This window comes from Mesoplodon mirus (genome assembly GCF_964341445.2).
Source record: "Mesoplodon mirus genome assembly, chromosome: 15".
NCBI lineage: Eukaryota > Metazoa > Chordata > Mammalia > Artiodactyla > Ziphiidae > Mesoplodon > Mesoplodon mirus.
The window spans coordinates 50,334,553-50,357,227 of NC_138991.1; the positions used below are offsets into that span (position 1 = coordinate 50,334,553).

General features: G+C 42.5%; 1 protein-coding gene across 7 annotated transcripts in view; it reads right to left on the reverse strand.

The window, feature by feature from the left end:
* IQCK (IQ motif containing K) overlaps positions 1-22,675 on the reverse strand; it is a 130,683-nt gene that overhangs the window by 72,161 nt on the left and 35,847 nt on the right. For 4 of the 7 annotated variants that reach the window (XR_014296125.1, XM_082645644.1, XM_082645641.1 and 1 more), the window contains 2 exons: positions 16,202-16,254; positions 15,987-16,064 (listed from right to left, as the gene is read on the reverse strand). The exons of 1 other annotated variant lie outside the window; for it this stretch is intronic. Coding sequence is in view for 5 of the 6 variants with exons in the window: in XM_082645644.1 (XP_082501770.1) it covers positions 15,987-16,064; positions 16,202-16,254 (131 nt within the window). In the remaining variant the exon portion in view is untranslated. The remainder of the gene's footprint in view (positions 1-15,986; positions 16,065-16,201; positions 16,255-22,675) is intronic. 2 more of the 7 variants (XM_082645642.1, XM_082645640.1) reach the window with 1 other exon arrangement.

Sequence of the window (22,675 nt, forward strand, 5' to 3'; positions counted from 1 at the left end):
GAAATCCGATGTCAGGACAGCAGAATGAAGTGGAGTTTGTCACTTGTATCTGAAGGGAGATTTGATGGCGCCTTTCTGTTCAGCTACAATTTTCCTGTTTTAAGTACGTTTTTCTGCACCGATGTCATGAAATCCTCAAAGTATCAGTACTCCCATTTTGGAATAGCAGTAGGAAAGGAGAATGGCAAATCTGGGGACACAACAGGCTAGGCGAGCCCAACAAAGGACTTCCAGCAGTAATGAAACCCTGAACCGCTTTGCATCACAATGACATCTCCAAAAAGCGAAATGAGATTTCTAATAGGCCTTTAAGCAGTAATATGAGGCGACCTTTAGTGACATCCTTGCTTTCATGGCTAAATAATGGGGCGCTGTCTAGTTCCCAAAGCAAGAATAAGTATGAGAAAGCCAGTGTAAATCAGGCCAAATGAAAAGGACTTGATCTTCAGAGAGTAGTTCCTGGGAATTATCAATCATTTCAGCAGGTCAACTTGAAAGGATAGAAGCTATGCCAGGCCCTTTTTTTTTTTTTTTTTTTTTTTTTTTTTTGCGGTACGCGGGCCTCTCACTGCTGTGGCCTCTCCCGCTGCAGAGCACAGGCTCCGGACGCGCAGGCTCAGTGGCCATGGCTCACGGGCCCAGCCGCTCCGCGGCACGTGGGATCCTCCCAGACCGGGGCACGAGCCCGTGTCCCCTGCATCGGCAGGCGGACTCTCAACCACTGAGCCACCAGGGAAGCCCTAGGCCCTTTCCTCTCTTTTGGAATCCATGCAACTGGCTTCAGGTCAAATAAAAATTGAGACTGAGTAGAGGCGACTGCTCATCATGGGGGAACTGGGGAGGGGAGGGGAAACAAAAGCGTCAATCACAGGAGAAGGCAGCTGAGGCTCCCTGGGGCTTAAATTGGAGGTCCCCAGAGCAAATAGGTTTGAGCATTCCAACGGACAAAACAGTACTGCTGAGTGTTTCCGAGAAGAATTGTCCTGTTCGTAGTGCTCATTTGTCATGTCCTCCTTCTTTTTCTCAAACATGAATTAAATCTATTTGAATCACAACAATTGCTGCTATAATTCTGAGAAGGAACAGTTTATTCTTCTGACTGTATACACGTGTATGTATAAATGTGCACACACACACAGGAAATTCTTCCCCCATTTTTGGATGCTCTGTAAAAGATCTCAAGACCTAAAGAAGCTACAGCATACTTACAAAATACATAAGAGAAGCTGAGAAGTTAGTCTTTATTAATTTCTCCATCCAGTTCTAAAACAAAAGTTACCATCTGAAATGACATTTACGAAGAATAAAGCAGAAAAGGGAAAGGCTTGCTTAATATTGAAAACTGAATCTTGAAATCCAATTTTTTTCCAATTTTCATTAGGTAAAAGATTAAGTTGTTTTCTTGTAACATGAAAGCACAACCCAGATGCAAAGCCATTTACAAAATGACACAGGCCCTCAAACAACCATCATTCATAAAGCCTTTCACCAATTCATGAGGCCAGTATTTGATAACCTCTACTCATCGTATTCAGCAAAAGAGATTACCCAGTCCCTGCCCTCAACCTTAACTGGTTTCCCAAACATTCTGTGTTGGAGGCATCACAGTCTTGAGTAATGAACTTCAAATATTTGGAAGAAGTATAATAGAGGTTATCTGGAATGGGACTTCCAGACTAGCCATTAGGACGGAATCTCCTAGGATTCTTTCAATTCCAGCCTTCCATTACGCAAGGAATAGCTCCGAAAACCAGTAAGGAAGAGCCAACTGCATTAATCTCTAACAGCCTAAAGCACATTTAAAAATCATGGTTACCAGAATGTGATCTCGCTTCACCCCCTCACCAACTCCACTCTGGGAGACCAACAAGCAGTTAGTTATTACCTCGGCATCAGGCTGAATCACTCTCCTTGATAAACACAGAGTCAAATCCTGTTTTATCAGCCCCATCACCGGAAGCTGCATATGGGTCCAGTTAACAGTGTTCCCTAAACAACAAGCTGCAAGACCTCGTGTTCACCCTTGGACTGCAGGTATAACCATCTTAAAAACCAGGGCTGTGCTACTTGCTGCTGTTTGATAAATATGCCCAGATTGCTCTGTTATTTAGTCTCTCTGTGACTGAGTACATGTTTTCTCTAATGTGGCTTAAGGAGACCTGCCTCCTCCCCACTGTCCTTCTTCCCTCTCCAGGGGTGTATGGGAAGAGCATGCTACCTTCCTAACCCCTTCCAAACCTCTCACAGGGGATCTTAACTTCTTTTGTGCCATAATCCCTTTTCACTTTGGCAATTTGGATTCCTTCTCTGAATAATATTTTTTTTAATATAAAAGAAGTACATAAGGGACTTCCCTGGTGGTGCAGTGGTTAAGAATCCGCCTGCCAATGCAGGGGACACAGGTTCGAGCCCTGGTCCGGGAAGATCCCACATGCCGCGGAGCAACTAAGCCCGTGCGCCACAACTACTGAGCCTGTGCTCTAGAGCCCATGAGCCACAACTACTGAGCTTGTGCACCACAACTACGGAGCCCGCGCACTGGAGCCTGTGCTCCACAACAAGAGAAGCCACGGCAATGAGAAGCCCACGCACTGCAACGAAAGAGTAGCCCCCGCTCGCCCCAACCAGAGAAAGCCCACACACAGCAACGAAGACCCAACGCAGCCAAAATAAATAAATTTATTTTTTAAAAAAAGTACATAAGATTTCAAAGTAAACCAATTATATTGAAATACAGTTATCAAAATATTTTTTTAAACTGTTCGTGATAAAGTAATATACGTGCTTCTAAATCATACAGTAAATAAGAAGAGCTAATGGCAGTTGAATTAACTACCATAATTTGAAAGAAGAGACAAGTGTAAATGATATTTCAAGATCACTGCAACAACTGTAACGGGATGTAAAAACATCTGATGGTTGCTATCAGTAACAAAGGTACATTTTTGTTGGAAAAATTGGAAAAATATTCAATTTCCAAAGATTATCATTCTTTGAATACCTACTTTGAGCCCTCTGCAGTGAATATCTTTCATTTTTATCTGCCTATCACACCCTCCCCCTTTTTGTGGTATCAGCCCTCAGATTTTGCTTTGACAGCTCCCCCTCCCTGTATCAGGGGGAATGTGGGTCACAGTGCCTTGGATACTACTGAGGTTTGTTTCCCACATTCATAATTAAAAGAGAGGCCAAATTTCAGTTAGAGACTAGTGAAAATAGAGAAGTAATTTCCCTGCCTTCCAAGGTCAGGGACCCCTGAATCATAGACAGTTGTGGCTAGAGCTGGGGAATGGGGGAGGATGAGGTTTGCATCCAGGATGAGACTGAAGACTAAGGATTTAAAATAAACAAGATGAATCCAAACAGTGAAATCAGACTATCTAAAAACAGTGACGAGGAAGTTATGGAATTTGGTCAAAAAGTTATTAAAGGGCTACTTCTCAGATGGAAGAGAGATTCAGTGTAATATAGTGATGCAGTTACTGGAGAAGAAGAAGGAAAAAGGTTTTCATATTTTTATTGCCAGTAAGTTGTGATTCTTCAGTATACCCATTAAATTTTAAAACCTAATTCTAATTTTCCCCAATCCATTTCAGTAAATGGCTGCCCATTCAGCCACTTGCTCGGGCCTGAAATCTCCAAGTCAGCCTTGCCTTAGCTCTCTGTCACCCCACACCCAGCATCAAGACGGATCCCGAATCCAACCTCTTCTCACCTTCTCCACTGCAAGCCACCATCATCTCCTGCCTGCGGTTGCCTGCTCACTGGCCTCTCTGCTTACACTATTAGCGCTGACTTCACCCAACTCCCCTCCAGCTGCCACAGGGGTCTTTTTAAACGATAAATTGGATTACCTCGCTCTTCTGCTCAAAACCCTCCAATAGTTTCCTATCACGCTCAGAAGAAAAAAGAAAAATCCAAACTCTTTATCATGGCATCCAAGGCCCCACCCAAGGTGGGAGCAGCCTCACCAGCCTCTCTGGCTTCCTTTCCTGCCACCCTCTCACCCTCCCTCATCTCTTCTTACCTCACTGGCCAAGTTTGTTCCTGCCTCAGGGCCTTTGTAGTAGCTGTTCCCTCTGCCTGGAATACTCTTGTTTCCGATCTTCATAGGGTTGGCTCCCTCTGCGTGTCATTCAACCCTCTGTGCAAATGTGAGCCTTCCCCAGCTTCTCTGTCTAAAACGCTAGCACCTCTCACCCTAGGCCTGTGACTCTCAATCCACTTTACTCTGCTTTATTTTTCTTCAAAGCACTTGAGTCTTCTTTACATCATACAATACGTTTCTTTGTTAATTTGGTTATTGTCTGTCTTTACAATGTAAATTCCACAGGGGCCAAGACTTTCTCTCTTTTGTTCTCTACTCTATGGTACCTAGAAACGTGCCTGGAAAAAAGTAGGCACTCAATAAATACTTTTGAATGAATAAATATTATTATAGATAAGGAAATAGAGGACTTTCCTTAATGTCAGAATTTATCAGTGGCAGAGCTGAGGTTAAATGAAGATATTCTGTCTTTCTCTTGCTTGGTCATTCTGCTACTCATATTTCATCTTGCCAAAGCAGTGGTTACTATTCTCTTAAGATTAAGGATAAAATAATAGCTATCATTCTTTGAATACCTACTTTGAGCCCTCTGCAGTGAATATCTTCCATTTTTATCTGCCTATCATACCCTCCCCCTTTCTGTGGTATCAGCCTTCAGATTTTGCTTTGAAAGCTCCCCCTCCCTGTATCAGGGGGAACGTGGGTCACAGTGCCTTGCCCTCTCCTGGCCAAGGTGTGCCTCAGAAACCCAAGCTTAGCCAAGCAGATGCCCTTTCCCTGGAAGAGGAATCTTGAGTAGACTGGCAAAGACTAGAGGGGGTCTGTGCTCCCTGGGTCCCTATACCTGCTTCTAAGGCCAGATCCTTACCTTTTCCTTTATGTCTGTGAGTTATCTTTTTACTTCCAATATATACCATTTTTCTTAAGCAGCTTTTAAATTTCTGTTGCTTGCAACAAAAAACTCTGATACCATCTTTAACTGTCACAGCAACCCTACGATGCAGGTTTTATCACCATCCCCATGGTACAGAAGAGAGGAGCAAGGTTCAGGGATGTGAAGGGATTAGTTCCAGGTTACCCAACGTTATACATTATGTTGGTTGCATAGTGGACCAATCCCCAGACTCTGTGAATGTATATATATATATTCCCTTATACGGCAGAAGAGGCTTTGTAGATGTGATTAAATGAATGGTCTTGAGAGTATCCTGGATTATCACAGGTGGGCCCAATGATATAATCACAAGGGTCCTTATGAGAGGGAAGCAGAGGGTCACGAGCCCTCCAGAATGCAGGTAGACTCCAGATACCAGAAAAGGCAAGAAACAAACATTCCCCTAAAGTCTCCAGAAGGAACCAGCCTTGTCAACACTCAGACTTGAGCCCTGTGAAACTGATTTTGGACTTCTAGCCTCCAGAACTATAAGAGAATAGATGTGTGTTGTTTTAAGCCACCATGGTTGTGGTAATTTGTTAAACAGCACAGAAAATTAGTACTCCAACTAATAAATGGCAGAGCTAAGACTGGAGCCCAGATGTGTCTGCCATGCTGCCTGACACAGGCTCCCCGAGCTCGTTCCCAAAGAGCCACCTAAAAACAACAGGAGGAAGGGGAGGAAGCAGTACCGTGTGCCCCAGAGAAAGGCCCCCCCCCAACAAAAATCTCCAGCAGAAGGAAGCACTCAGAGGATTCATGCACCCCAGCGTGTCCTGAATTCAGGAAATAGGTCTCTTTCCTTCCTGTCTAAAGACGAAAGTTAACATAAAGAGCAAAGACGATTTATTATCCTCACGAGACTCCGGCCTCCGAATTACTGAGACAGAAATCTTCTATAAGACAAAATGAATGGAAAGGATATTTTTCCTTGCAACAGGGCATGACAGCAAATTTTCTGCCAGGCTACCATCCAACTCTGATCTTTAGTGCAGAACGCATGCCATTTCCTGTGCCGTTTTGAAGGCACAAGCGTTTTGGGTCCCACTGTCAAGCTCAGTGCAGAAAATCTGACTGGTGGCACTTGTCCTCAAACGGCACAGTGACACTTCTATTCTCACCTCAGGTTTTGGTCATAAGATACCTTTCACTGACCTGAAAGTATTGTGGATTTTTCTTTTCTCTTCTTTTCTCTAATGGTAGAACTTAGCTGAAAAGACATTTTGCCCAAAACAACCTTTTCTTTTCTCTTCTAAAACACAATCTTTGTTTCATTGAAGGTCTCAGTTTTAATGATGTCTTTCATGAGCCTTCTCTCCTGGGACACGGGACCAGATAGGCAGCAGTGCACTTTTGTTCCTTGTGTTTATTCAGTGATTTATTTTTGCAAACAAATTGGATGAATACTTTTTGGTCAAAATAAAAAGCTAAATGTTTCCTATTCTTAATATGATAGCAAATAATTTCACTGTTTCTGATTGGCTGGTTAAGTCAGGACAATACACAACAAAAGAGGACAGTGCTAGATTCATAAATAGGAGTAAGGCCAACAGGAGATATGAGTAATCCACCGCTGTTGAAAGGTGGGGAAGAAGACCCCCTCCTTAAGCTCTGATTAGAACATGCACAGATTATATTATTGCTCCAAACTATCACTCCTTTACCTATAAGAGAATCATGCATCCCTGCTCTTTGTCATTCGCATGCGGTTTCTGCCTATGGGTGGTGTCAACTTCCCCCATAGTACCGATATTGAGCTTGCCCATGGGCCTTGTATTGAGCAATGAAGTGTGAGCAGAAGTACTGTTTGCATGGGTTGGCTGTTGCTCGTCTCCCTCTGCTGTGAGACTGAGGAATGGTGATGCTCCTCCCTCCTGGGTCCCAGAATGAGAAGAGGCATGGAGCACAGCCAGACGTGACACACAGCCAACATTAAACAGGGTGAAGTATAAATCTTTGTTGTTATAAGGTACTGAGATTTAAGAGTTGTTTGTTACTGCAGCAAAACCTAGAGGAAGCTGACTAACACAGAATATTGGACGGTAGTTGGGTAAGTATCATGTAGGAAAACATATCAGGGCTCTTTCACTGGCAAGTATCATCCACCTAACTCAAACTGGTATAAGCAAAAAAAGAAAAAATGTATTTATTGAAAAAGAAAAAGAAAAAAAGGTATTTATTGGTTCACTTAACTAATAGGGGTAGAATTGGCTAACATGCCTAACATGGTCAGATAGAGAGATTCAAAACAATGCCATAGGGACTCAGGCTCTGGCCACCTCTCAGTTCTGCTGTTATCCCAGGCACAATCTCTTTAGAGGACTGCTCTCAGCAGCTCAAGGCTTATAACCTCAAAGTTCTAAGTCTAGAGGAAAAGACAGAAAAGTTTTCCTGGTTGCTTCTTGAAAAATCTTGGTGTTATCTCTGATTTAACCAATTTGGGAGCAAGCACGGTGGTCAGGGGGATTCACTGCTCTGATTGGCCAGGCCTGGGTCACATACTCAGCCCAGAGCCAGAGGCAGAATCAGCTCACTTTCTGCTTGAACGGAAAATGGGAGAGGGGTGATCCTTCCAAAAACATAGGGTGTACTGTAACCAGAAGAAGGGGGAAATCATTGCAGGGCTGGAAAAAATATAAATGTCTAATACAGAAAGCAAGAAAATGGAATAAAAGGAAATAGAATAAATACCCTTTCATTTTGCAATTGTTTTTAATTTTTAAAGTAACTCTATAGACAATATGAAAGCTACAAAATAATATAGAGGAGAAAATAAAAGCCATGTTCCTGCCATTTGGAGTGAAACATCCTTTTGAAAGACCTTAGAGTTAGAGTTATTTAATTCTATGATGATCCTTGATTAAAAACCTTTCCTTTTCACTGTGTAGTTTATTTAACAAATATGTATATTTTATATATGATAAATCTTAATTATTTTTATAAACCTAATGGAATTTTTTAAGGGTTATCCATGTTTATATAAAATAGCTACATAAAAATGCATTTCTTAAAAAAAGAGTCACGGAAAAGAAATGGGTAGCTGAGAAGGGATGGGCAGAGTGAAGAGCATGTGAAATTATGGAGACCTGTGGGAGAAGGACCCACCATTTATGTGATAAGCAATCGGCAGCTGCCCATGGCAAATGATCGCAACCTACCAGCTGTGATCTGATAATATGATGACATCGAGCATCAAAGACAGCTGGACTTGGTAGAACTTGTCTTACCAAGAACATTAAAATAAACCTAAACTCTTATTTTGGATGACTCCCCAGGCTGGTGGATAAGATTATTTGAGGCAATAAATGCTAGTGCGCATAATATACAAAGGAGTGGCATCTGACACAGGAGCTGACTCTAAAATGAGCACATAAGATGAAACTCACATTTACCCAAAAGTTCCCCTTGACACACCTTAAATTACCCATATAAAGACATAGCATCTTTCAACGGTCTCAGGTGGCCAGTTCTTCTCCCAGTCTTAGTAGAGATCACTCTAAGTACCCGGTGATATGCGAGGCCGAAGAGTGAAGTAATTCATTATGCCCTTACCAGCTTGGACCCTGGAGCCAGTCTGCCTGGTTCAAATCCTGCGCCTGCTGTTTACTAGCTTGTGACCTTGGGCAAAGAGTTACACCTCTGTGCCTCAGCTCTTTCTCTGAGATATGGCTATGGCCAGCACAGCTATAACCCATGGACTATCCAGTGTTCCCTCACATATCTCAGCCTCCGTTGCGGTTGTTTTGGGGCCAGGCTCTGTGAGAAGAGGTGAGAAGGTTAAGAACTAGGGTGCCACCTCCATTCTTTTCTTCTTTTGCTTCAGTGACTTCAAAAATGACATGTTCCAAATAGCTATAATTTATAAGAAGGCTGTCCAACCTGTATCAGTCTTTGTGTAAGAAATCAGCTGTTATTGAGTATTTTGCTATTGTTTATAACTGCAGCCTAGTCTAGGCTAGCCTGATTAACACAATGGGGAAATAATAGTTCCTACTTTGTGGGTTGTTATGGGAGTTAAATTAGGTAATATTTATAAATTGTTCAGAACAATACCTGAGTAAACACTATATAAGTGCTTGGTTGGTAGGTAGGTAGTTAGGTAGGTCATGTAGGTAGACAGAGACAGACAGACAGAAGGAAATAGTTCCCTATGGGCTGCTCATGTTGTGAGTGTCACGTAAAATTGAAGACAATTAAGGAAAAAGCTGAGTCATGTGTCCCATTTTATGCTTCACCTCCAGTGTATAATTCGGGGGAATTGCCTGCATTTAAAAAAATTTTATTTCTCTCTCTCTCTTTCTCTTTCTCCTTCCCCCAAGAGTACAACATTGAACTAGCATAAACAAGTCCATATACATGGCAATCCAACTATATACAAAATCTGTCTGTTGGGCTTCCCTGGTGGTGCAGTGGTTAAGAATCCGCCTGCCAACGCAGGGGACATGGCTTCAAGCCCTGGTCCGGGAAGATCACATGTGCCGCGGAGCAACGAAGCCTGTGCACCACAACTACTGAGCCTGCGCTCTAGAGCCACAAGCCACAACTACTGAGCCTGTGTGCCACAACTACTGAAGACTGCGTGCCTAGAGCCTGTGCTCTGCAACAAGAGAAGCCACCGCAATGAGAAGCCCACGCACCGCAACAAAGAGTAACCCCTGCTCGCCGCAACTAGAGAAAGCCCACGTGTAGCAATGAAGACCCAACACAGCCAAAAATAAATAAATAAAATAAATTAAAAAAAAAAACTTTCTGTTCGTGAAGACAAGAACCATGTTTATGTCATGGTTCCATGGCATGTAGTAGGCATCCAGTAAATGGCAGCCAGCCAGTTTATGAATATGTCTGCTCCATGATTTTAGAGCACATTTAAGTAAGTAATAAATATTAGCTGAATAGATGAACAAATAAATTAAAAATAACTCCCTTTAATAGCTGAAACACACCCATTTGTATATGTATATGTATCAGTAGTGGGAAAAAAATGTATTCCCTTAAAACTGGCACCATAATTCCTCTTAGGTAAGGAACTATCTTTGTTTAGATGAAAGACCATTTCACAGATGGAAAAACGGAGGCTCTGAGGGCTTAAGTCATCTGTGCCGAGCCACACAGCTGAAAGGAGTAGAGCGTGGTTTAGCATGCAGAGCTGTGATTCCAGAGCCCAGGTTCCTAACCCCTACACTGCACTACCTCCACTTTGACGTCCAGGACATTCTTACACCTCCCTTGACAGCTCCGGGATTCGACTTGCGTCACCTTCTTCAACCCACCCCCACAAGCCTCTCAGATACTTCATTATTCATACTGATGACACCTCCAACGCCATGGCCTCGAGTCCATGTGATCCCATGACCCCCTTCTTCCTTCGTGACAGTCACATCTTAGAACGGGTTGTCCCTGAAAGACTGTCACATCTCATCTTCCCAAATTCCTGATCTCATCATAGCCTTCTCTGTCCTTTCATCTTTCCCACCCACTCACTTCTATTTATATTGTATTTTGCCCTTATGTGAGACTATGACTTGGGTTATTGGTGTCCATCTAGAACAGGGCTCAGCAAACTAGAGCCCATCGGTCAAATGTGGCCCATCACCTACCATTGCAAGTAGAGTGGTACTGGAACACAGCCACGGCCCTTTGTCACGTGTTGTCTATGGACAACTATGGAGTTGAGTAGTTGCAACAGAGACCGCACGTGTCCTGCCAAGCCTAAAAGATTTACTACGCTGACTTGACCTAGAAAGCCATTTCCTTGTTCCCCAGGAGCTCTGAGGTTACTGGAGCCGTGTTCTTAGGGCAAGCCCACGGCTCTGGTCATATTAATCCTCCTCATTGCCACTGGCGAGAATTATGTTTGGCATTGGAGCAGGGCGGGGAGGGAGAATGAGGCTGATGGGAGGGGACTGGCGGTGAGCTGTGCCGGTTCAGAGCCGGGTCTCAACTGGGGTAACACAGACGTCCCCAGCACCGTGAGGCTTCTCACTTGGGCCCACACCTGTCGCTCTCCCCGCCACACCCCAGGGCCCTTTCCCTTCCATGTCATTTGAGCCTCTCAGCTTCATGTGAAAACTCAGTCTCCTCCACTGCCTGTCACTCCAGCCATCACCCATGGAGAACAGCCCACAGCCCTCCCAGTTCACCTCCAGTCAACAGATTCCTCCTTGCTCACAGCCTATCCGCTATTCAGTCAGCTGGTCATGAGGAGCTTTGAAACATCTTACTGTTTCTTTTCCTTTTAATGTTTTATTATGGAAAATTTCAAAGATATAAAAAAGTAGGCAGAAAAAAAATGAACCCAGTTCACCATCCAGCTTCATTTATACTGTTCTCCATGTCAGTCACTCAATGTAAGTTCCCCCAACCTTATCCACTGACATCATATGATTTCATATTTCATTCATAAATATTTCAGCATGTTTCTCTAAAAAGCAATAACTTTTTACTGTGAATATGAAATCATTATCAAACCTTAAATAAAATAACAATAATGCTTTATATCATCAATTATTTACTAGGTGTTCAAATTTCCAGTTGCCTTCTAACTTTTCTTTTTAGTTTGTTTCTTCAAATCAGGATCCAAATAAAATCCATTGAAATTTCAAAAACTGTATGGACCCTACCATCCCCATTTTAGTGCTTCCGAGTTTGGTTACGTTTCTTACTTCCAGTGTGAATACGTAATGCAGTGTTTCTGTCTCTTTCTGAAAATTGGTTGTTAAATCATTAACACAATTCAGAAAATATAGTAATTTATGAGAAAAATGTAAGACATCATCCTTAGAAAAGTTAACAATGCTTTTCCATGTACTTAAGATCCTGTAGGGGAACAAAATTTGCCGCCCAAAATGTCTCTTTGCCATGTGGATTATCTCAAGCTGAAAACAATCAAGGCCCAAAAGACTCAGGAAGAAATTTTGACCTTCCTCCTAACTGCCTAAAAAGAAGTTAGATGGAGGGCCTGTGCCTGGAATAGAGTTATCACTAGAGATATCGGCAAAGAATGTGGGTTGGGCGTGGTGGGGAAACTTAGAGATCAGAGTCCGCTCTCTGTCCCACTGTTTCCGCAGGGCCCCTCCAATATTTATTTACCAAACATTTGCTTTTCCATCTTCATGGCAATTGCTTTCCTCCCCTTTGAAATCTCAGGTCCCTACCCCTAACATCCTCTTTTGTCTTTAACTGCAGATGGTATTTAAGGTGTGGGTTTCAGACATTTTGGTGAGTTACTCAGTTCTCCTGGGTCTCTCCCATGTATACATGTTATTAAACTTTTGTTTGATTTTCTCCTGTTAATCTGTCTCAGGTCAATTTGATCCTTATACTGTCCAGAAGAACCTAGAAGGGTAGAGGGAAATTTCTCGCTCTCAGGCAATCCTCTGGGCCTAGTCTAGACCTTTTACTATATTAGCTTTGCCAGTTTTCAACACTGATTTTACCCAAACATCTGTTTTCTCCACCTCTTTTCCAGGGTTGCTGGAAATAATCTCATAAGCAGGCTGTTTATATGCATCACAAGTTCAGGCCATCAGCTGGGCCATCCCTACTCATCCCTAGTTGATTCCCTATGGTTTCACCGTGGCAGCTGTTGCAGCCTCCTCCCCTCCCCCACAAGCCTCCAGAACCTGGGCCTCCCTCTCAGCAGATGCCTTCACATCCACATGAATGACCAGAATGACAGTACCCACTGTGAACTTTCTCAGCTTTTCTCCCTTCCCCCTCAGATTTCCTCTCACTTTTCCTTCTGCATTCAATCAGAAGTTCTCAACCAGGGGCGATTGTTCTGTCTCCCCACATTTGCCAGTATCTGGAGACATTCTTGATGGTGAGGACCACAGGGGGTGCTACTAGCGTGTGGAGTGGGGGAAGGCTGGAGATGCTGTGAAACATCCTACAGGCCAGCCCCTCACAACAAAGAATTACCGGGTATAGATAGATGTCAGTAGGCTTGGGGCAACATGGGTTAGAGATGGTCTCTTGGCTCCTGCTCTGCTTGCCTCTCTGCTCTCCCTGTTCAAGAGCATTCTCGAGAAGGATAGAGCACCTGAGTTCTTGCCTCTTCAAGACCAAATCTGGGCACCAACCAGCTTGGGCACTGGCCCAACCTGACTGGCTCCAGGCCAGTGGTGGAGTGGGGCATAGATGGTCTTGTGCATCCCCATTTCCCTTTAATGCTTTATTAACATCTGTTTTACAACACTCACTACAGAAACTACAGCTACTTGTAAACACATCTCTCTCACTCCAAGGGTCAGAGCCATATTTTATTCATCTCTGTTTTCTCCACAGCACCAAGCTCTTTGCATTGCATTTGGTAGGTGTTCAATAAATATTTATTGCATCAAATTAGATTAGTATCATTTACATTTTTATCATGATCGGGGCATCTCTTCGAAAGGTAATGGAAGCAGAGAACAAAAATGCCAGTTAAAGCAAGAGCTTTTGTGTTTTTGTTCTTGTGGAGTCCAACTGAAATGCTTGCTATTGCTACTTTGCAGTATATTTACATGAGCTGCCAGCGGAAGTTAGCAACTATTTTAAATTAAGGTATTTTTACGATAAATGACTAGGGATTTGAGAGAACTCTTATTTAGAGAAACTCTCTTATTTTTAAGACTCTTCTTCATTGGTATTTTTAAAAATATTTATTTATTTACTTACTTGTTTGGTTGCATCAGGTCTTAGTTGCGGCAGGTGGGCTCCTTAGTTGTGGCTCCAGAGCTCCTTTATTGTGGCTTGTGAACTCTTAGTTGCAGCATGCATGTGGGATCTAGTTCCCAGAACAGGGATCGAACCCAGGCCCCCTGCACTGAGAGCGCAGAGTCTTAACCACTGCACCACCAGGGAAGTCCCTTCATTGGTTTTTGTTAAGTGGGAAAATGTTTCATTTTCAACCTGGAGAAATATGCTTATCTTTCACTTATTAATCGTTTATAATCTATAAATTATAGGCTTTCCATTTTCATAGTAGACAAAATTAGGCAGAGGCTTAGAAGCTTAATAGGAAGCAAGATTTTCCAATATTGTTCTCTTTCCAATGTATAGGTAGTCTCACACTTTTAAAAACTGGTAATACCTGAATTCTTTTAAACTCTCAAAATTGAGAAAGTCAGCCAAGGGTCTATTCAACTTGGCATTCCCCAGAAGGGCAGATTTAAGCAAAAGATGTGACATTTGAGGGCTAAGGGTCTAATTTCATTTTTTTCTACTCTGTTTAATATGGGATTTTACAAAACTTACTTAATTTCCTAGTGCCTCGGTTTCCTGACATTGCCCTTGCAAAGGGCTGGTGTGAAAATATTTTCAAAGAAATAAGTTAAATATTATTTTCTCTAAATTGAGTTGTCTTTCTTCCACTTATGGCTTAAAATTGTGGATCACTGCTTAAACGTCATCCTCCAGGGACTTCCCTGGTGGTCCAGTGGCTAAGACTCCATGCTCCCAATGCAGGGGGCCTGGGTTCAATCCCTGGTCAGAGAACTCAATCCCATATGCCATAACTAAAGATGCTACACGTGGCAACAAAAATCCTGCATGCTGCAACTAAAGATCCCAAACATGGCAACAAAGATCCTGCATGCCACAACTAAAGATCCGGCACACAGCAACAAAGATCCTACGTGCCACAACTAAGAACCGGCGCAGCCAAATAAATAAATACTAAAAAAAAAAAAAAAAAAGTCATCCTCCAAGTGAGGTCTTTCCTGACTACCCTATATAAAATTAAGTCCCGTCAATACTCTATATTCTCCCCTCTCTGCTTTATTTTTCTCTATAGCACTTACTTGCTTATTGTCTACCATCCCCCACCAGAATATAAGCTCCATTAAGTTAGGAGTTTTGGCTACTTTGTTCACTGCTTTATCTCCAGCACCTAGAATGATGTTTGGCATACAGTAGTACTCAATAAACAGTTATTGTATGAATGAACAAATTATGCAAATCTAGAAATGACATATGCCATAAAGCTATCAAAGGCATGAATTAGATGTAATTGAATCAACATGGCTAGACCTCAAAAGCATGTATTTGAGTCAAATAAAAGCAAGTTGCAGGATAATGCATAAATTTCCTCATCTGCAAAATAGGGCTGGTAACAGCATTGTTAGGAGGATCAAGTTAGTTCACTAGTGTTAAATGCTGAGACTCGTGATACAAGCACTCAATAAATGTTAGTGGTCACCATTATTATTGCTATATCATTGATGATAAACAGTTCACATAAAGTAATACTACTAAGTTTGTATGATATAATCTAATTTTATATAATTAAGTAACTAATTTTAAGACTACGGAAGGATGCAGTATAGACCAAGCTGATTAATTCTGTGAGGAGAGAAAACTCAGATTAGAATGACAGTCAAAGAGAGTATTAACTTCATCTGTCTGTTCTAATGTTTTATTTTATTTTATTTTATTTTTTATTTTTTATTTTTTTTGTGGTACCCGGGCCTCTCACTGTTGTGGCCTCTCCCATTGCGGGGCACAGGCGCCAGACGCGCAGGCTCAGCGTCCATGGCTCACAGGCCCAGCCGCTCCGCGGCATGTGGGATCTTCCTGGACCGGGGCACGAACCTGTGTCCCCTGCATCGGCAGGCGGACTCTCAACCACTGCGCCACCAGGGAAGCCCATGTTCTAATATTTTAAATGTAAATGATGCATATAACTAAAAAGTAATATTTAGAAAAGTTTAGTCGTATTTCCTGAGACATAATGACCTTTAGGGCTAGGAGGAGAGGAAGAGAGAATGGAGAGATGAATTACTTAGGATAAGAAAATTTTTTAAGTTTTCTATTTTATTTCTGAAGTGCTTCTTGAATAATCACTGCATGGATAGGATGCCCTTAGCCTAGAATAAAAATAACCAGAGAAAAGAGCCACATACTTAACTGATCCAGGGTCCTGGATGGATTACATGAGTTAGTTCTCATAGATTGGAGGAAACTATCGTTAACACAATCTTCAAGTTAGGAATAAATTATTCAAAGCCTTGTGTCATTACTTACTGCAGTTTCAGCCACTCTTCCACAAATGGAATGGAGAAGAATTCTGTGAATGTCTCCCCTATCCTCTTTGGATTCTGACTGGTCACGATGCCATATGTTTTGATTCACAAGAAAACAATAAGCAAGAATTCAAGTCAATTGTTGCTATTCTGCTGGCAAATTAACACTATTGAACCCTTAGGGTCATGGAATATTCAAAGACATGAAAAACTTACTTGTATAACCATTCGGTCAGAAAATCACAGGCAATGAATTTGGTTCTTTTCCTCTAAAGAGAGAAGAGAGAATTAAATTATATTCTTTGCCCCCATGTTTAAGTTGGACAAAGGAGGAGGGGTTAATTGATTGCTTGTGTTAGATGAAATATGCATAAGTCCTTGGTGAGGTTTACAGGCACATCAACAAACAATAACTCAGGCAATGTAAAGAATTCTGACAACATTTCGCTAGTCATCTTGGGGGTAAGCATATATTCTGACTATATTAGCAGGGACTACTAAAAGACAATGCACATAGTAGGAGGATTATTACATGCATTTTGGATTTATCTCAGAAGGATTTATTTAAATCTAGACCTTGTTTCAGAGTAAATATATTTATTGCTTTCCCCCAGTCCACTCAGATCCTCAGAATAGCAGTACTTCGGGTCTGGGTGCCGTAGGCCAGTGCATTGACTCTGCCAGCTGCCCACCCATCAGCCCCTCTCCACTTCAACCTTATTACCAGAAACCTGATGACAATCAGTCCAGGGGAAAAACTACATTTCCCAGCCTCCCATGTAGCAAGGGACAACCATATGACATAGTTCTGCTGTTTGAGATAGAAATGGACATGTCCCATGGATTTCTGAGAAAGTGCTACTTTCTTGATTTCTGCTGCCCTTTTCTTTGAAGTTTCCTTCTACTTCTTTCAGTCTGGAACACAGATGTGGGGCTGGAAGTGGAGCAGCACCTACCAGCCAAGAGGCCAAAAGCAGGGGGTTAGAAGGAACCTGGGCCTTTAATGACTTATTTAAGCCACTGTACCAGTTTGCGGCTGACCTACTCTGGATATCTTGATACGTAAGGAAAAATAAACTCCATTTGGATTATTGGCACTGTTCTTGAGTTTTCATAACATGAAGTTGAATGCAGTTCCTAGGTGACAGATAGCTAGTAAGCCACAAGGGAAAGAATGTCCTAGAGTAATGCGAGACAAGGCTCGCAGAACAGCAGTGGAGTGGAGCCTTGGGTATCCTGCCTCCTAGTCTCATTTAAAGTGTCTTGTAACCCAAACAGAACCAGTTAACTCCTTTTAGAAGACTGTTATGGGACTTCCCTGGTGACGCAGTGGTTAAGAATCGCCTGCCACATATACACAATGGAATATTACTCAGCCATAAAAAGAAACGAAACTGAGCTATTTGTAATGAGGTGGATAGACCTAGAGTCTGTCATACAGAGTGAAGTAAGTCAGAAAGAGAAAGACAAATACCGTATGCTAACACATATATATGGAATTTAAAAAATGTCATGAAGAACCTAGGGGTAAAACGGGAATAAAGACACAGACCTACTTGAGAATGGACTTGAGGATATGGGGAGGGGGAAGGGTAAGCTGTGACAAAGCGAAAGAGAGGCATGGACATATATACACTACCAAACGTAAGGTAGATAGCTAGTGGGAAGCAGCCGCAGAGCACAGGGAGATCAGCTCGGTGCTTTGTGACCGCCTGGAGGGGTGGGATGGGGAGGGTGGGAGGGAGGGAGATGCATGAGGGAAGGGATGTGGGAACAGATGTATATGTATGACTGATTCACTTTGTTATAAAGCAGAAACTAATAAAAAAAAAAAAAAGAATCGCCTGCCAATGCAGGGGACACGGGTTCGAGCCCTGGTCTGGGAAGATCCCACATGCCGCGGAGCAACTAAGCCCGTGTGCCACGACTACTGAGCCTGCGCTCTAGAGCCGGCAAGCCACAACTACTGAGTCCATGTGCCACAACTACTGAAGCCCACACGCCTAGAGCCCGTGCTCCGCAACAAGAGAAGTCACCGCGATTAGAAGCCCGCGCATGGCAGCGAAGAGTAGCCCCTGCTCTCCGCAACTAGAGAAAGCCCATGCGCAGCAACGAAGACCCAAGGCAGCTAAATAAATAAATAAATATTGTTAAAATAGCAGTAGCTAAGAACCAGTCGTTGGTTAGTTACCATGTGAAGAGATCCTTCTCAGGAATGAAGGCAAGACAGACTCTGCTGGAAATTCTCTTTGCCCCTCCAGGTGTACCCCCAAGAGGCATCTTGAAAGGCAAAGGGAGTTAGCCAATGGGAGAAGAAAGGAATAGTAACTAAAACTCTTACTGTTGCAAACAATAAACAACACAAACTGGCTGAGTAAAAAAAGGAAATATATTGGCTCATGGACCTGAAAGGTCCAGGGGATTTTGGCTTCAGGCATAGCTGGATCCAGGGTCTAGCACAATGTCGTTAGGAATCTGCCATTGGTGGTCTACTCTTCTTCCTTACTAATAGAACCCCAAATTTGTTCACTCTCATTGCAATGAGTTGTTGTGTACTTCAGGAGTGGCTGGGCTTAACTAACTATGATCCAATTTCCAAATAAGGTCACTTTCTGAAGTGTGGGAGGATATGAATTGGGGGCAAAGGGGCTGGGAGGAGACACAGCTCAACCCATTATACCCTGCCTTTCTCTCTTCCCTCTCTCGGATCCCCTGCTGGTACCTCCCAGTGGCTGGACCCAACAACAGAGTAAATGAGCCTGGTTGATATGAACCATAAAATCAGCCTCCTAAGGCAGAGAGTGTGGTACAACTACTGAGCCTGCGCTCGAGACTGCGCACAACTACTGAAGCCCACACGCCTAGGACCTGTGCTCTGCAACAAGAGAAGCCACCGCAGTGAGAAGCCTGCCCTCTGCAACTAGAGAAAGCCCACTCGCAGCAACCAAGACACAACACAGCCAAAAATAAAATAAATACATTTATTAAAAAAAAAAGATGCCTCTTGGAAGCCTTTTTGAGCATTCTTACCCTCTTCAGTTTAGAGTAAGCGCCTCCCACCACCGCCAGTTCTGTGTGTCCCTCTGTCATAGCACCTCAGATGTAACTGTAACCTAACTGCCAGCCCACATGCCCATTTCCTCTATCAAACTATAAATTCTCTGAGGACAGGGGATGTGTCTTCTTTTTCTTTATGCTCCCAGTGCTTGAGTGCCTGGCAAAGAGTAGGTGATCAATGGGTGGTGAGTAAGTGACTGAATGACCTCACCATTCAACTCTCAAGCAAAAAAGCAAGAAGGAACTCATGCACAAGAATTCTGACATTTATAAGTAGGCATTTGCTAATAAATTCTGGACAATTTCTCTTCACTTTCTTTCCCTAATGTTTTATTTATTAGGAGAAATATTTTCTTCTTCTTTTTTTCTTTTTCCCCTTTTACTTTGAAATAGCCAAATTAGCTTTATAAGCTTAAATAAGGTTAAAAAGATTGTTGTAAAATTGATTCTCACCAAAAAGGAAAGTGCTACTTAAAGCTTTATTATAGCTGTTAGTAAATAAAATACTGGTGCCTGAGTTGCTCGAGATGCAGTCTTTTACCTCACTGCTGACAGCCTTTTATTAAAAAATTGAAACACTGCTGGCCATGGTAATAAAATTAAATGTACTAGACCATGTAATGGGGTCTTCTAAGTCTGCATTGCAAGAATAAGATTCCCCTTGAACAGCTATCTTTAACCAAAATAAGAAAATACTTGTACAACAATGCAAATATGTATCTAGCATGAATTGCCATCTAATAATTTAAACAATCCTGCAGTTGTAGGATGGCAGTGTCTCTCTCTCTCCTTACAAAAGATGCATTGTTCCCTTAGCATTTACTGCACCGTTTGGTGGTAAAGATTCCTTCTATGAAGGGAATGCAGCTTGACTTACTCTATTAAATAGACTTTTAAAACAGCCAAATGGTCTGATGTATGAAGGTCATGTAGACAGATTTAATCATTTTGATGCAAAGAAATAAAATTGAAGAAATTGTGTTTTCCTTCTGTCCTGGGCAAGTGTGGACGTGCTGTGCATACTCAGACACACAGAACAGTGGGGATATTGTTCAGCTGTTGTTTACTTTAAAAATTATCTGCTGGGAGCTGAAAGGGAGAAGGGAAGGCAAATGAAAAGTTGTGGTGAGTGAAGAGATAAGAGAGGAAGTAATAGAGAGAAAATTAAAGAGCGAGATTAAGAAAGTGTGGGCACTGGGGCTTATGTAATGTGGACAAATACACGGAGCTCATGATTGTTAAAGGGTAAAAATGTCCAAGTTTGGGTGAGCAGGGTGATCAGTTAAGGCAACCTTATACGAGGTTAAAAAACAATTTTTAAAAAATCCAGAATTAAAAGGAAAAAGACTAAGCGTCAAGGGATAAGGCATCATCATGTCATCATGAATCTGCAACTTTGTTGTGCATCCAAGAAAACAAGATGGGTGGAGAGCACGATGAGCTGATAGACTGGTGGACAGATAATGATGAAGCAAATAAAGTGAAACGGTAACCATGAAATCTAGGTGGTAAACATGTGGGTGTTTACTCTGAAATTCTTCCAGCTCTTCTACATGTTGGAAAAAAGTTTATAATAAAACTGAGGGCAGGAGAACAAATCATAAAAGACTCAAACCCCAAAGAGAGAAAGGGCAGAAATCAGACAGTGTTTTGTACCAATTTTTATTTCGAATACACGTATAGGAGGCAGACTGGAGGACCGAAGATGGGGAAGAGGAACAACTCACATTAGAAAGCCACTGACGCTCTTCCAGTAACTAATGTAATTTCACCCCACCAAGGTCAAAAGCACAGGCTGTGAGCTTAGTGAAGCATGGCTGGCTATAGCATGGTGTTGGTTGAGGCTCTTTGGGTCTGCAAGGGAGAGAAAGCTGCTCGGGTTACCTTGGTTACTGGGCTTTTTTCAAAAGTGCATTTAGGCTAGACTTTGCTGTAACAAACACCCCCCAAATCTGAGAAGCTTAGGTCATCGATGGTTTCTCCCTCGTGTTACATGAACATTTCCACCAGCGTGGCTCTCCGCTCCATGCGATCTTTGCCCTGGGCCTCAGGCTGACAGGGCAGCCTCTCTCTGAAATGTTGCTGGTTGTCACGGCAAATGACACGGATATGGCGAACTATGCTTTGACTCTTAAAGCACATTTTAAATGACACGTCCATTCATTCCACTGACCAAAGCCGTGGTCAAGCTTCCCTTAGGGAGAGGCCACAAATATTTTTGAACAATAATATAACCTAGCACAGGGGTTACTGTAAAGGTAGAAGGAATGTGAGAATTCCTCTCACCAGGGGCAGAGCCAGGTCTCGGGAAGAAGCGGACCAGTGTCCACAGCTGTCCAGGCACGGGACAGGTTAGCCAGAGTCGTCCACCAGTAGCTTGGTGACCCAGCAACAGTTCTTCCTAACTGGTTCTTTCTCCCCCTCTCTCTGCTTTGAGGTCTGCTGACTCATGGCTTTTCAAGCTTTCTCCTGTCTCTGGTGTTTCTCCCCTTCTACCCACACTATGATCTGCCCTTTCTCTCTGTTGTCTGACATCCTCACGCCCCAGACAGGAGAATCTGATTGGGCTGATCAGACACTACCCAGGATGGACCATCCCTGTTGGGCAGAGCAATGCCAGACCATTTCCCAGCCACTTGCCGTCCCTGAGAGGCTGCCCACAGGGCCTGAAACTTATTCCTGGCTCAGTCACTTGTGGCCAGAGTGATGGGGACATGGACAAAGCAGGGACAAGGGCCTGTAGTTATGGCTGTGGGCATGGCACCCACTTAGAATGTCATGGCCTCCTTTCCCACATAGATATTCCCCACAAGAAATTTCCAGATACCCGAGACCACGCCCCTCCCACCCAAATATGACAAAAATGAACAATAACTATAATCCTAGGAATGAGCACACACATGCACGATAACCAGACGCCAAAATGCTTATCACAGCCAACTTCAAACGGGTTCACTTTTTTCACCACTGCATTAGAATTTCATTAGTGAAAAATAATACTTGTCAAAAGAAGTTAAAAATACGGACTTGTAACACAAAATGTTGACCAAGACTTCCAGCATGAGCCACGTGGCCATTTCTAAAAGTGGTTTTGGTTTAAAAAAGTAACATTAAAGTAATTCTACCACACCTTTCCTGCAAGAATCTGTTTTTTCCACTCCTTAGAAATTTTTTTCAAACAAAAGCTGATGGTACTTCTCATTTCCCTTATTAGTCAAGGCCAGGAAGTGGAGTTTCTTCCTTCACTGACCAGAGTCCTTGCACTTTTTAAAAGATATTCGGGTATTTTATTTTTTTTAAATACTAGAATAAATGACTATTACATGGGCAAGGAATATAAAAAGAAAAAAAAGGCTTTGTTTTACTGAATTATTCATAGTAGAAAATTTTAATGCCATGAGATCATCAAAGGACTTATCAGGAGTTAGAAATAGTTTACCGATACCAACTGTTGTTTACAAAACTCTTCACTGTAATGGAATTTGATGAGCAACCAAAGGCGAAAGGGAAAATTTTACATTGCATGGGATAGGATGGGGAAAGAGGTGGAAAGTCTTATCACCTCTATCCAGACTCTGCATTTAATCTGTATGTAAAGCTGAGATAAGGTTTATTTTCAGCCATCATTTTATT